This window comes from Lepidochelys kempii, chromosome 2 (genome assembly GCF_965140265.1).
Source record: "Lepidochelys kempii isolate rLepKem1 chromosome 2, rLepKem1.hap2, whole genome shotgun sequence".
Classification (NCBI taxonomy): Eukaryota; Metazoa; Chordata; order Testudines; family Cheloniidae; genus Lepidochelys; species Lepidochelys kempii.
In genome coordinates this window covers 184082482-184098292 of record NC_133257.1, presented here as the reverse complement: position 1 = coordinate 184098292, position 15811 = coordinate 184082482, and the positions used below count along the sequence as shown (strand labels likewise).

The following is a 15811-nucleotide window of genomic DNA, read 5'->3' as shown; positions in this document are numbered from 1 at the left end:
TTAGGTATGCAGCTAAATTCTGCTCTTGGACGTGTGCATGAATCTTCCATTAATGAGGTAGCAGACATGGGAGTCAAGGTCATTTGTTCGTTCATCTTTGGGGTAGAGTTAACAGGCAAATATTGAGACCCATGGGAGTTGATGTGCATGTTTGTTAAAGGGCAAAATTTGATCCTAAGGATGCGGAATTTATCTTGATAGGACAATATTTTAAATAATGTGAACCTTCAGATAAATCACTGAGAAAGATGGGCAAATATTGCAAAAAAAATTTATATAAATATTTGACATTTTAAAATGAGACTGATTACTGTGTTTGCTCTTCCCTTGGGTTTGCTCTTGGTGAGTAGTCTAGCAAACTAACATGCAGGAATGTTCACTGAAACAGCAAGACTTGAGAAAATATTGTAGAATATTTGTGAAAAATGAATGTCAAGATTGTACTTGAGAGCCTCCAACAGAAACCTTTTTCTAAACTAATCCAATCACAAAACAGTAACCTACCATGTGACCTATGTTTCCAATCAAATTTGGAATACTAAGTATATGGAACAAATTGTCAACAAATATTTACCAAATTTTTTTGCACTATTCAGCCAGTTACTTTAAGCAAATCACAATCAGTTTGTGGGCAGCTTGTGAACAGAAAAACCTGAAATTGGTAGAATAAATTGTTACAGATTATTCTGCTGTAATCATGGGCATAGTTGGAGGGGCGGGGGGGATATTTGTACAGGTTGTAAGATCCAGCCTTTGCCAAAAAAAAACTAGAGATGAAATGTGTTAGCTATGTTACTGATTACTCTGGATAGGTTAGTTTTCCTCATAACCAAAATTAAACTGAATAATTGGATATGTTTTTGTATATCCTATATTTGCATGGGCTCCCCAGGGTGCTAAGTGGTCTCATCTAACATTTGTGTGATACCATCTCCAATCTTCCACTTACAAGAAGTGGAAGATGGGACAAATGACCAGGGAAGAGTATAAAAATATTGCTCCGGCATGCAGGAGTGAAATCAGGAAGGCCAAATCACACCTGGAGTTGCAGCTAGCAAGAGATGTTAAGAGTAACAAGAAGGGGTTCTTCAGGTATGTTAGCAACAAGAAGAAAGGCAAGGAAAGTGTGGACCCCTTACTGAATGAGGAAGGCAACCTAGTGACAGAGGATGTGGAAAAAGCTAATGTACTCAATGCTTTTTTTGCCTCTGTCTTCACGAACAAGGTCAGCTCCCAGACCACTGCACTGGGCAGCACAGCATGGGGAGGAGGTGACCAGCCCTTTGTGGAGAAAGAAGTGGTTCGGGACTATTTAGAAATGCTGGACGAGCACAAGTCCATGAGGCCGGATGCGCTGCATCCGAGAGTGCTAAAGGAGTTGGTGGATGTGATTGCAGAGCCATTGGCCATTATCTTTGAAAACTCATGGCGATCGGGGGAAGTCCCGGACGACTGGAAAAAGGCTTATGTAGTGCCCATCTTTAAAAAAGGGAAGAAGGAGGATCTTGGGAACTATAGGCCAGTCAGCCTCACCTCAGTCCCTGTAAAAATCATGGAGCAGGTCCTCAAGGAATCAATTCTGAAGCACTTAGAGGAGAGGAAAGTGATCAGGAACAGTCAGCATGGATTCACCAAGGGCAAGTCATGCCTGACTAATCTAATTGCCTTCTATGACGAGATAACTGGCTTTGTGGATGAGGGGAAAGCGGTGGGCGTGTTGTTCCTTGACTTTAGCAAAGCTTTTGACACGGTCTCCCACAGTATTCTTTCCAGCAAATTAAAAAAGCATGGGCTGGATGAATGGACTATAAGGTGGATAGAAAGTTGGCTAGATTGTCGGGCTCGATGGGTAGTGATCAATGGCTCCATGTCTAGTTGGCAGCCGGTATCAAGTGGAGTGCCCCAAGGGTCGGTCCCGGGGCCAGTTTTGTTCAATATCTTCACAAATGATATGGAGGATGGTGTGGACTGCACCCTCAGGCAGTTTGCAGATGACAGTAAACTGGGAGGAGAGGTGGATACGCTGGAGGGTAGGGATAGGATACAGAGGGCCCTAGACAAATTAGAGGATTGGGTCAAAAGAAATCTGAAGAGGTTCAACAAGGACAAGTGCAGAGTCCTGCACTTAGGATGGAAGAATCCAATGCACCGCTACAGACTAGGGACCGAATGGCTCTGCAGCAGTTCTGCAGAAAAGGACCTAGGGGTTACAGTGGACGAGAAGCTGGATATGATTCAGCAGTGTGCCCTTGTTGCCAAGAAGTTCAATGGCATTTTGGGATTATATGTAGGGGTATTGCCAGCAGATCGAGGGACATGATCGTTCCCCTCTATTCGACATTGGTGAGGCCTCCTCTGGAGTACTGTGTCCAGTTTTGGGCCCCACACTACAAGAAGGATGTGGAAAAATTGGAAAGAGTCCAGCGGAGGGCAACAAAAATGATTAGGGGACTGGAATGCATGACTTATGAGGAGAGGCTGAGGGAACTGGGATAGTAAAGTCTGCGGAAGAGAAGAATGAGGGGGGATTTGATAGCTGCTTTCAACTACCTGAAAGGGGGTTCCAAAGAGGATGGCTCTAGACTGTTCATCAGTGGTAGCTGATGACAGAACGAGGAGTAACAATCTCAAGTTGCAGTGGGGGAGGTTTAGGTTGGATATTAGGAAAAACTTTTTCACTAGGAGGGTGGTGAAACACTGGAATGCGTTACCTAGGGAGGTGGTGGAATCTCCTTCCTTAGATATTTTTAAGGTCAGGCTTGACAAAGCCCTGGCTGGGATGATTTAGTTGGGGATTGGTCCTGCTTTAAGCAGGGGGTTGGACTAGATGACCTCCTGAGGTCCCTTCCAACCCTGATATTCTATGAGCCACGTAAGACTATTTTGTAATAGCAGATAGGTAAGGAGTCCTCAAAAATAGATATGTTTAAAAATAAATACATCAAATCAACTTTTAAGACAGGAAAGTTAATACCAATATTCTGTATCATGCCACTGTGTGGTGCTGAGCATGGTCCACACCTGTGCAAGCCAATAGGATTGGAGGATGGTGCAGTCGTTTGCAGGAAGTACATCAGTATCTTGCTAAATCGGGACCTAAATCCCCACAGGCAGGATTTTGTACCACACATTGAAGTCAACAGAAACTGTGGCATTGACTTCAGTGTATGCGGTATCAGTCCCTCAAAGAGCCACTGTCCTATTGGACCAAAGCTAACTCTCTGTTTAGGACATGAAGACTAAATAGAAAAGCCTTTTATAACAAAGATATGGTGACCATATTGGCCAAAGGGAAAACGGGACACAGTAAGGGGCTGGCCCAAGCCCTTCCCCCCGCTTCGGCCCCCATGGGGCTGCTCGAAGCCCCCTCCCCACCCTGGAGCTGGCCTGAGTCACGCACCCTAGCTTCTCTCCCTGCACGGAGGGCAGGCAGGGCTTGTGCGAGCAGCGATGCACATACTAGACAGGGTGATCATATTTCCCAAAGGTTGGGCCTGGCATTGCTGCTTGCTTGAGCCCTGCCTCCCCCCGCCCCCCACGCGTGGGGCAGGCACTGCTGCTGCCCCCCTCCCCCCGCACGTTTCTCCGCATCCCGCTTTTTTGGACAAAAGTGGGTATTTGTCCCGTTTGTTCTTGCCAACTGATCAAGCAAACAGGATAAATGCCCACTTTTGTCAGAAAAGTCGGGACAGAGCTTAAAAAAGGGGACTGTTCTGGCCAAAAAAGGACGTATGGTCACCCTAAACAAAGATAATCTGAAGACTGTAGCTAGACTGAAGTGTAAACTGGTCCAGCATACATCCTCCTGACCTTGGATCTCATCATGAGTCAACGTTAACAGTAATCTGAGAGTTACGACAATACAACTTGGGTTGCCAGTTCTTTCCATACTAAAACTGTAAAATGCATTCTCTTTCTCTCATTGGGAAAGGAACCAGGGACAGTGCATTAATACTTGGAGATAAGCCATGTCCCTTAATCTACCTCTTCCCAAATACCTGCCCCATTGATCATGTATCTCGTTTTTCTCCAAAGTGTTGCCATTTTTTCATTTTAAGTAGCCAACTCACTGTATACTGAATTCTACAGTATGGAAAATAAAATATTTGCACTGAAGCTAAAGCCCACGTGGTAAATGGTGGAAGGGATTTCAGTCAGTTATTTGTGCACTTAAAAAGTCCCTTGTTGGACTCCACTCCTGCAGTGAACTCCACAGAGCCCTATTGACTTCATGAAGGACTGTTTGCAGGATCAGTGTCTTAGTTTGTAAACTCCATAAGGCAAGACTTGTATTTCCTGCTGTATTTTCTACAGCACCAAGCTGGCATTTAATAAACAACAACAAGGTAAGGTTACATTCATATGCTCCATTTGTTTTGCATTTCTGTCGTGGTTCATTGCTGCACCACTTTTCCTTTGTATTATCCAGGTCCCCACAAATTTTGAGACCAAAATGTATGACCTCAACTCTTGAATTCCACAACAGTGTTCATTCTATTGCTATTCCCTCACCCTCTCAGAGCCTCTAGCTCATAGCTAAAAACACTCATTGATATGAAATTTGTCATGGTGATTTTCCAGGGTGGATTTTTCACTGTGATCTCCAGCTGACCCATCTCAACTCGCAGGACTCAGCTCCTGAGATGTTCAGGCTCTCTGGCTTGGAATTCCTTTCCCATCCATGGGCCAGTGAAGTGGGGAGCTTGTAGCCAGCTTCAGTGGCTCATTTTTCTGGCTTCCCAGGCCTCAGCTACACTGAACCGTACAGGGAGCGTGCACTGTAATTGAATTAACTCCCTTTGAAGGGGCAAGCAGGAGTGCAAGAAGCAGCTAGAGGCAGGTCCTGGCATGGCAGGGGATCGCAAATAAAAAACGGCAGATTCCTTAATAAAAATGCCAATTCCATGGCATCTTGGAAAAATGCCAACTTCTGCAGCCACAAAAACGAGGAGTCTGAGATGAATGGGGAGACCATGCCTCTTAGAGCTATTGTTTCAGCCTCTCTGCAGACTCAGGCAGGCAACACTGCATCGCTTACACTCAGCTCATGTTTTAATACTTTGCTTCATACCCATAAACTCAAGTTTAAATAATGGAAAGCTGAGATTCTGGAGCAGAATTGTTGTATGGGACAAATTCTGCCACGGCTGAATCCACAGAGACTGATTTTATAGAAAGGTTAAAAATCTCAAATAGAAACATAGGGTGGGAGCACTGGAAAAGGCTGTAGCAGCTCACATATACCAGTGAACAGAATATTATTTGTTCTTTTTTGTTTTCATTCATTCATGTGAAATGCTCATAGCTTTGCAAAGCTTTCAGCCCTCGGTCTGTTTTAAATATCCGTGTTAAGCGGCAGCTACTTCTCTTTATCCCGCCCTCTTTCCTGCCCTCAGCATTTCACCTTAGCTCATTCCTGAGCAAGACCTGCTGCTGCTCTCCCCAATTTTCAATCACTTGTGCTGCTTTGGAAGAGATTAGTGGGTTAATGTATGCGAGTCACTGGCAGCTTTTGGGAGGTAAAAAAATAAGGGAATTTATAATATCACAACCCTTTATTTATCTTTCTATAGCTTAAAAAACACGTTCAGTTTTTTCCTCCACAATTTATATGCGGAATAACTTTTTTGTTTTTCAAATCCATTCCTTTCCGTGACATTCTGTTCTCTGGTTTCATTGCTCAACTTGAATGTCAGCCTAGAGCTGTGTCAGTATGACACACTCTATGCAAATGTATATGGGTGTGTTTTTGCACTCCCAGTGCAAATGTTTCGGAAGAGAAACAATTTCCTGATCTCTCTGAAAGTAAATATAATGCATTTTAAAAAAAAACTCTGACCAAAGAGTGCCTGGAGATTAAAATCACAATCAAGTTTGCTTAAAAGAACAAGTAATCAAGTTCAATAAGCTCTTCCTTATGAGCCTCCTAACATACATCTGGCTGTCAGAGTGCCATTATAAACAGTCTTCATATAATGCATGTCTCTCTCTAACAAAGCTTTCCAAAGCTCCTTGAGCTCTTCATTATGCCTCTGTGTTAACTATCTTATCCAGTAAATACGTGCATTTGGTTGAGTACTGCAGATTAGAACAGCAATAAATATCACTTAAAGCTGATGATTTGGGAGAGCTCACTGTTGGTGGTGGTCCATTCCATTAAAACGAAAAGAAAGCCTTGGTGATTTTTAGTGCTTTTCTAGGGGTAAGAATTAGTCTTGACTCTGGTCCAGATTGAGTTTTGCTCTATCCATTCCCTGGTAGTTGGACAGGATGATGCGACTGTGCTTGTTTTATAATGCGTTTCTAGGAGCGTTCAGCGGCAACGTGCTCAGCACTGAGGTGATAAGATGGGGATTGGGATAGAGTGTCTTGCATCCTTCAACATTATCTCTCCAGGCAAGTGCTGGCCTCCCAAAGGAAGTGCTGTCTTGTCCTCCTTGACTGGAAGGGTTGTGACTAGGATGCGAGGCTGACAGTGCAGCGAGGCGCGTCCGTTGGTTCTAACAGACACAAAAGAGGCTCCATGAGACTGAGCAGGCCACGCTTGTGATCCGTCTACAAGGCTGTGTCTGCACTGCCTGCACTGGAGCTATGCTGACTTACACCAGCTGGAGATACAAGTTCAAATTCAAAGCTTCTGCTGTTTCCCATTTCATTTCCTTTGATTCGAATGAGCTCTTTGGGGGTGAGGAGATCGGTGGCCTGTCTGGTGGTGAGGCAATGGTAATTCTGGGAGTGAAGGGGAGCTGGGGATGTGTAAGCCATGTGTCTGTATGCTCTTATTCTGAGACTGTGAGGAGCGCAGCATCCTGGGTTGAGTGTCTTGGCTCTTGTTGTGGAGGGGTGATTGGGTTTTTCACCAGGAAGGGGAGGAGGGTGAGAAGGTGGAGGGGGAAAATGGAATGTTAATTTTGGGCCTGTCATCCTTCTTAGTGATCCTTCCAGTCTTAGCATTCCCTCCACCTCCTCACCCACTTACTCCCATCTTATTCCTCTCCCACACCTCCCCCCCCCAGCTTTCTTTTCTTCCACTAGATTCTACCCAGTCTACTTTGCTTAGAAAAGGTCCTCCTGGTGTCACCTCCCTTCACCACGAGGCTCTAGGGATCTACTTGACACATTGCCTGGCACCAAAAGTGATAAGGGTCTTGAGATCTGCTGTCAGAGCTGCCCCTGCTCCAAAGAACACTCATATGTATGACACGGGTGGCTAGGAGGAGCTTTGAAATTTGGAATTTGTGGTGCCAACATTGGCAATGTCAAGTGTTAGCAGTGGAGGAACATGGCAATTGGAGTATCCTTTTTGTAGCAAAGATGGGGTTCAGAGAACTAAGGAAGAGTTAGGTGGGGGAAAGGGAGAAAGATTGGGGCGGGTGTTTTTGATACAAAGGGGCGTCCTGCTGCCTCATGTTTCAGTAACACATGTGATATGATCCATTTAGGCCTGTGCCCATCGCTGGAAAAACATCTACTATGAGACAGAGTACATCCTCCCCCATGGTTTCTGTAATATCATCCCACCGAACCTCCAGTCCAATGGTCGAAAATTACTGCCCTGCTATGAAGGTAAGGTGTTATTTCTCTGTCATTATGACAGAGTAGATTTTCTTGTTGTCTCCAAAAGTATCTATGATAAACCTTCATTAATACATTAAAAAAAGTACTGCTGACTCAGGCATAATTTGGCAGAAGGACGATCTTGAATTTAAAAAAGAGGGTAAAGACGATAATTGGTTTCCATGAGTAACTGTGTGTGGCCATGCTTAACTGATAGAATAATAAACTTTTTGGAACAGTATCTTGAGAAAACCATCAACTCCCTTATCTGGATGTCACCAGGCATGTGACATGAGTACAGCCACTCTTACTTGTCTGCATGTTCGGCATTCTAGATTAATAGGAAATGATCACACCCATGTTTAAGAAATATTTGCAGTCTGACACTGTCATTTATAGGAGGGGAGAATATTGCTTAAAGCCTAGATTTTAGGATACCAGTGTAACAAATTAGAATAAAGTTGCCTCTTTCAATTGCTGCTACTTTGAAAATGTCCAGCGGTGCATGATGTTTTTTTCAGTGCCTCTCAAAATATTGCTGTCATTCAACATAGACCTGGAATGGCATTGAGAGTGAGAGGACTTGTTTAAGAGTTTTGAATAATAGACAACTTTACTCATTGTTTGAGTATTGAGTATTGTTTACTATTTGTTTATAAAAGGAATAGTCTTCCCTTGTGTGTTTTGTATCTGAATTTATATCCAATTTCATTGTTCAAAGACTCCAAAAGACAGTCTTTCCTGAACCCAAAGCAAATAACCAATCCAGAATGCACAGGTATGTCATTAGGGAAGATGGGGGTCTCTCCAAGCTTTTGCAATTAGCCCTTGGAGAAACATTCAAGAAAACAGCTGCTTGGGTTTCCCAGGTTGGTCTTATGCATCTACGCTCGTAGTTCTCAGACCATGGTGGGGCCTCCCAATGGAGGCACAGGAACGTGTCAGGGGAGGTGTGAGCTGCGTGCATTTTTTTTTTTTTTAAGAGCTGGGGTTCATGCAGAAGGGCCGTGCAAGCCTGGGAGGTAGGGATAAAGGGAACCTCTCCCTCCCTGCCCCAGCCCAATCCCTCACTGGGAGGCAGCGGGGCTCTGGCTGTCAGTCCCAGGGTAGCAGCAGCAGCAGCGCAGAAGGAAGGGTGCCAATGGGGCACGAAGTCTGCTGTGAAAAATATTGACAAATATCACTTTGCCACCCTTACTTCTGTGCTGCTGGCATGGTGCAGCCGTCAGAGCTGGGCGTCCAACCAGTGCCTGCTGCTCTATGCTCTGCCTTCAGAGCTAGGTGGTGGTAAGTGTAGTGTGTGTGGGTATGTGTGTAAATGACTACAGAGACAAAGTAGGGAGGCCCGATCAAATAAGTGTGAGAACCACTGGTCTACACTAATCTTCCCTCCCTCTTCAAGGACTGAAAAAGCACATGGGTTTGAAGGCCAAGATGGAGTGCAGTCTGATGTGAGCAATCACTGCCTTTGATTTCCAATGTCAGGAGCAGCTGGTGAGAGGCTGGCTGCTGACATTAGTAAGTGGGGGAGAGTTAACACAGTAGATGTCTGTCAGTTCCTCAATTGCTAATGGATATGTAACTCACTGCTTTGGGTTTTGCTCCAAGCCTAGAGATTGTTCAGGCCCAGTACATTGAAGACAAAGCTCATAACAAAACTGGCAAACTTAGATAAACTATATATTGCAATGTGTATCTGGAGAATTGTCTAACCTACCATGTGCTCAGCTCTCATAGGCTGCACTGGAAACCCATGTAACCAGTCTCAAAAAATCTGTGCCATTCTGGGGACAGCAAACATTTGTGCTCTGAGCATCAGTAAAAGGTCCCAAAAATATTCATCTGAAACTTGTATGTTTTGATTACATATTTAAACTCACTGTTTCACTTGATCTATAACAACATGTGAGGAAGCCATAAAACCTCCTATCCTGAATACTGTCCTCTTTTGTTTGCTTGTCTTCCTGTTGGCAGGATCAGGCCAAGACTATACTTAAGCAATGCATTGCAAATCTGCAATGTTAACTTTTATTACCCCCCTTTTCCACCCCCACCCCAAACACAGAATCACTTCCAGCGTTTCCTCTGAGCCCTTTTCACCACCCTGATGTTCTTTTAAAAGCTGTCAGTCTGAAATAATTGGAGAGAGGCAGCTCCTGGAAGAGACAATTGCTTGTGCTTCTCTGTGCATCATGGCTTCAGAGTGAAACGGCTGCTAGTCTGACAGGCTATTTGCCAGGAATTGCTAGAAAATAGAAATGTGTGGGCCCAGTATCTATGAAGCAGCCAGTGGAAAATTGGCAGTTTTGGTGCACTATGCTATTGGCTTAATTTCATTGCATGCTAGAATGAAAATGGGAGATTTGGGATTGATTTGTTTGTTCCACTGTCAGGCATCAAGTCACACAGTATCACTGAGGGTGACTGAGTTTGCTTCTTGTTTACCTCTGCGACTTTCAGGTTTCTATAAAGTAATTTGGCTTATTCTTCAAACACAAGGTACTGCTGTGATCAGTCACTGAAAGGATTAACTGGAACCCTCCCTTCCTGTGGTCTTAGTTTTTTTCCCCTTAGCCCTTCAGAAAGTAAAGGAAAAAATCCTTCTTTTAGTGAAAATCTCGGTTAGGAACAGCACAGCCAAATTGAAGGAAAGAAATCAAGTGTTTGGTAGAAATAATACATGCACAATGTAATAATTAAGGTAGTTGGAGAATAAGAGCCTCTTCCCACAAACACTTGCTGTTAGGTGCAGAGCTTGAAGCCAACAGGAATACTCATGGTCACAAGCACCGTTCCAAGTTATAATATGCATTTGCAAGATCAAGCCCTGGGACTTCAGTTATCTATAATTGGAACTGTATAAGATACAATTATATAGGCAGTGCAGTATTTGCCACATAAGCTATAATGAAAGGCTTCTAACCGCTGTAAATGGAGCAGACATATAGTTAATTTATGCTATGTATTTAGTAATGATTTGCCATATAATACAGATTCAGTAATTAAAAACAAAAGAGGAAATGGAAACTTCCTTACTGGAGGGCATTCATGAAACAAGATAGTAGTCTCGATGTGTCTTATTCTTCTCCAGTCTCCCTGAAACAGCTGACAGAAGTCTGGAAGCTATTGAGAGCTAATGAGAGCAGCAGAAGGCCTGCTAGTTAAGTGGAATCTTTCTGGCTCAGAGCTAATCTGATTTGTATGAACTGAAGTGCTTTGTGGGGCACAAAGCTAAGGCCTTCCAAGCTATACTCTGACTTGATTGTCCTTGCTTTTAATGGCTGCCAAATGTGGCCTACAAGGAAATTAGGAACCCAGCCATCCTGTCCCCCGACTCACTTAATGGGCAGAGATAAAGGGCTGCTGCTGCTACAAGAGACAATTTAACAGAGGTGGGGACAGACAGATGAGCTGGTTTCCTACTTCTGTGGTGTAAGGATCAGAGGGACTGGGGGAGAGAGGTGGGAAACTTAAACAATAATTTCTGGTGGTTAAAGAATATACAGGAACAGTACTCGCCCCCACTCAAGCCATCCAGAGGAATAGAGAGATTTCCCCTCCGGGGACATAGAATGGCCCAGCCTATTACCAGTTTTCCGAGAGCCATACTCTGATCCTCCTGGCTTTGTGGTATAAATTCAATACCGGGGGTTATGCCATAAAGACAACTAGCATTTCCACCCAATGTGGTGAAATGCTGAAACACAGGGAAGAAGAGATTGGGATTAAATATGTTGTTTTTGGCTCCCAGTGCAAATGACTGAGAACACGTCACAGATATCCGTGTTGCTTTAAACTCTTTATTGTGTGTGGGTTTTTTGGTGGTGGTGGTGGGGGAGTTAATGCTTTTAAGCAATACTTTGTTTTATTTGGTTGGGGCAAGGGGGTCAGTTCCTCATCCAGCTCTCTTTTTAGTTGTGATTTGAAAGATAGAGGACTCCATCCTCCTCCTGGCTTTCTGATATGCAGCAAACAGATCAGGGCTTATCTTTTCTTTTGTTTCTTGTTTTATCGTGTAAGTGTATTGATTGGCAGGAGGGGGACGGAGACTTTTCAAAGGGGGCTTAGGTACCTGACTCCCATTGAAAATCAGCCTAATACTCTCCTTTGTGCCCTTTGACTATCTCCCCCTTAGTGAATTTATCTACTTATGGTTCATGCATTGAGCAAGCCCAGCTCTGTAAATATTGATTAATTCTGTATCACTATAAGCGTGCACAGTGCTTTACAGATGAATGAGAGGCCTGTAGGTGCTTACAACTGAAGGGTCTGATCCTGCCAGCAGTTATTACTTCAAGTGACTAGGAAGATGGACACAGGAGCAGGGGTTGGAACCAAGTTATCCCCCAACCTCCTGGCTGTGGGATCATTGTCACGCTCTCTGGCCCAATGAGAATTTAATTATTTATAGAAAGTGGAACAGCTTCACCAGGAGAGAGTGAGAGAAACTCTGCCCAGAATACTGTCTAGCCCACTGATTAGGACATTCACCTGAAATGTGGGAGACCCGAGATCAAATCTGTGCTCTAAATCAGGCCGAGTGGGGGTTTGAACCCAGGTCTCCTGTATCCTAGGCAAGTGCCCTAATCATTTGAGTATAAGGGGGGGAGCACCAGTGTGTTCTCCTCTGATTTTGTGGATGGCATGTAAGTCCCTTTGTGACTATAGCATGCACTTTTTTTTTGTGTTCAAAACGATCCAGTGAATTCATGTCATAGTCACAAGTAGTTTCAGGTTGACCCAAAATTGCATTTTTAAGCAAATAAACTATTTGTCTGAAACCTTTCACTCAGCTGTAGTGACAAGCGTGCATTGAGGTGAGGGAAAGCACCCCATCATGTCAACTTTGTCATACATTAAAAATGACATTATATTGTATTTGTCGACGTCTTTTGAAATCTTGAACCAGCAGTAGCAAGATCTTGTAGAGAGTATAAGGGAGGCCAATGCTAGATAAGCAGAGGGAGCAAGAGGGAAGCAGAGACACAAGATCTGTGAATACAGGAAAGAAATGTTGAGCTAGATCCTGGATGAAATGGGGAGGCATTGGAGCTTTCTGAGGATAAGGGTATCATGACTGAGCCTCTCGTTATTTGTGAGGAGGCAGGCAGCCGCATTCGGTACCAGCTGGAGTCTGAGATTTTGGGTGTGCGGAGACCATAGAGAAGGCAGTTTCAATGGTGGAGGCAAGAGGAGATGAAGGCTTCTACGAGGGTTTCAGCTACAATGATCTCAAGGCAGTTGCATTTACTAACAGTGCTTCATGAGTGGTGACAGGCAGCAATTGCAGATGAGATGTGATGGGGGAAGGGTGACCTGCAGAAGAATGGCTTTGGGGTTGTCAAGGTTCCTCCCCCACTCTGAACGCTAGGGTACAGATGTGGGGACCTGCATGAAAAACCTCCTAAGCTTCTCTTTACCAACTTAGGTCAAAACTTCCCCAAGGTACAAAATATTCCACCCTTTGTCCTTGGATTGGCCGCTACCACCACCAAACAAATACTGGTTACTGGGGAAGAGCTGTTTGGACACGTCTTTCCCCCCAAAATACTTCCCTAAAACCTTGCACCCCACTTTCTGGACAAGGTTTGGTAAAAAGCCTCACCAATTTGCCTAGGTGACTACAGACCCAGACCCTTGGATCTTAAGAACAATGAACAATCCTCCCAACACTTGCACCCCCCCCTTTCCTGGGAAATGTTGGATAAAAAGCCTCACCAATTTGCATAGGTGACCACAGACCCAAACCCTTGGATCTGAGAACAATGAAAAAGCATTCAGTTTTCTTACAAGAAGACTTTTAATAGAAATAGAAGTAAATAGAAATAAAGAAGTCCCCCCTGTAAAATCAGGATGGTAGATACCTTACAGGGTAATTAGATTCAAAACATAGAGAACTCCTCTAGACAAAACCTTAAGTTACAAAAAAGATACACAGACAGAAATAGTTATTCTATTCAGCACAATTCTTTTCTCAGCCATTTAAAGAAATCATAATTTAACACATACCTAGCTAGATTACTTACTAAAAGTTCTAAGACTCCATTCCTGGTCTATCCCCGGCAAAGACAGAATATAGACAGACACACAGACCTTTTGTTTCTCTCCCTCCTCCCAGCTTTTGAAAGTATCTTGTCTCCTCATTGGTCATTTTGGTCAGGTGCCAGCGAGGTTACGTTTAGCTTCTTAACCCTTTACAGGTGAGAGGATTTTTTTCTCTGGCCAGGAGGGATTTTAAAGGGGTTTACCCTTCGCTTTATATTTATGACAGGGGAAAAGGCATTGGACTGGAAATTGGGAAACCTGGGTGCTAGTCTCGAGTCTGCCACTGACTCGTACTGTAGAAGCCTTATAGGGTAGGTCTACGCTACAGCTGGGAGTGCGTTTTCCAGCCTGGGTAGATACATGTGCTAGCTCTGCTTGAGCTGGAGCACTAAAAAGAGCAGTGTGGATGATGTGGTCCGGGCAGAAGCATGGGCTACTCTTGCGTTCAAGCCTGCCTGAGCTTGGGTGGCTAGCCCATTCCGCCACTTGTTCCATCACGTCCACACTGCTGATTTTAGCTCCAGTGGAGCTAGTGCATGTCTGTCTGTGAGCTATGCGAGGCCTGCTCTCAGCTGCAATGTAGACATATCTTAAAGTCTCCATGCTTCAGTTACCCTTCTGTCAAATGTGGCTAATACCACCTTATCTCACAGGATATTGAGGATAAGTTGATCTACACATGTGAAAGTGCTAAGATAACACAATGATGGTGTGGGGGGTACGATATAACTATGGAGGTAAGTAGAAGAGAGGACATGGCTCGGCGCACTGCAAGGCTACTGTTATGGAGTTGTCCAAATCAGTCGGGTTTTGAACCCACTTTATTTTTTTCCCCATGTTATATTGTCAGAGATGTATTTAGTATTCATTCAAATTAAACTGCTGTAATGCTCCCTTTCATTCACAACAGGCAGTATAACTAGGGTGACCAGCTGTCCCGATTTTATAGGGACAGTCCCAATATTTTGGGCTTTTTCTTATATAGGCTTCTATTACCCCCCCCCCCCCCCCCAATTTTTCACACTTGCTATCTGGTCACCCTAAGTATAACAGCCTGCTGTGGTTATATACAAATTCAGAAATTACTTGACTAGATGAGTTCCCCAGTGCCCACTGATGTAAGGAGGGCATAACCAGTTATTTGTGTGACATATAGGCTTACTGCTTGGAACAGACCGTATTGGCCATATAAGTGAGTTGGAAACACTGAACACTGTGCATCACATAAAGCTGTACAGTACGTGCCATTAAAATGTAAGCCTCAGTGGACGCAGACCAACTTGTTGCAAAATCATGTCAATCAACAAATTCTACCCATTGCTAACTTTAGAATTAATTTTGTTTTCAGTTCATTCAAACAATAATAGGTTCTTCATTTCTCCCCTAATGCTGTATATTGAAGTATATTTTTTCGAACGTTTAAAAATGTACATTGCAGGCCAAAATCAGCCCTGCAGCTCCATTGATTTCAAGGGATTTTCAACTAAAGCCGGACAAAACTAAGAGTTTATTTGCTGAAAAGTGCAGTTTTGGCTGATCTGAAACTTTTTGTGAATTTGACACACATTCACCAAATAGTTTTTGGCCAATTTTTTTCCTGGCACTTAGGTGCCATTGACAAAAAAGGAGGAGGAGGTGCCATCACTTCCTTTATAAACATTAACGCAGTGGTTAGCACACTCCCATGGGTTGTGGGAGACCCTGGTTCAATTCCCCACTCTGCTTGATGTGGAGAAAGGATGTGAACTTGATTCTTTCCCTTCTGGTAAGAGTGCCTTAACCACTGGGCTATGGGATGTTCTTGGGTGGTTTATAGTCACTCGCTTTCCTTTTGAAGATGTTCCACTTTATATGTAAATAGTCATTTGAGCAATGAGACTGGGTTTCCCACAACCCAGGGAAGCACACTAACCATTGAACAATTGAGTCATTCTCTCTGACGCAATGAATATATCATATTTATATGCAGCAGAACATCTTCAACAGACGACTGAGGGTATGTCTACACTGGAGCCGGAAGATGTGATTTCCGGCTCAAGTAGACATATCCACAGTAGTGCACTACAAATAGAAATGTAGCCATGGTGGCGTGAGCTGGCCTAGTCGCCTGAGTCAATACCTAGATCGTACTTGGAACGTCTAGTTGCTTGAACTGGCACAGCTGAACTGTGCCCCAGATTCTTTCTGGAACCATCTAGAGGTATGCATG

At 43.9% G+C, this 15811-nt stretch overlaps 1 protein-coding gene across 3 annotated transcripts in view; it reads left to right on the top strand.

Moving 5' to 3' along the window:
* Positions 1-15811, top strand: part of ITGA9 (integrin subunit alpha 9) — a 294601-nt gene that overhangs the window by 13765 nt on the left and 265025 nt on the right. For all 3 annotated transcript variants that reach the window (XR_012157453.1, XR_012157452.1, XM_073332985.1), the window contains exon 4: positions 7443-7566. Coding sequence is in view for 1 of the 3 variants with exons in the window: in XM_073332985.1 (XP_073189086.1) it covers positions 7443-7566 (124 nt within the window). In the remaining 2 variants the exon portion in view is untranslated. The remainder of the gene's footprint in view (positions 1-7442; positions 7567-15811) is intronic.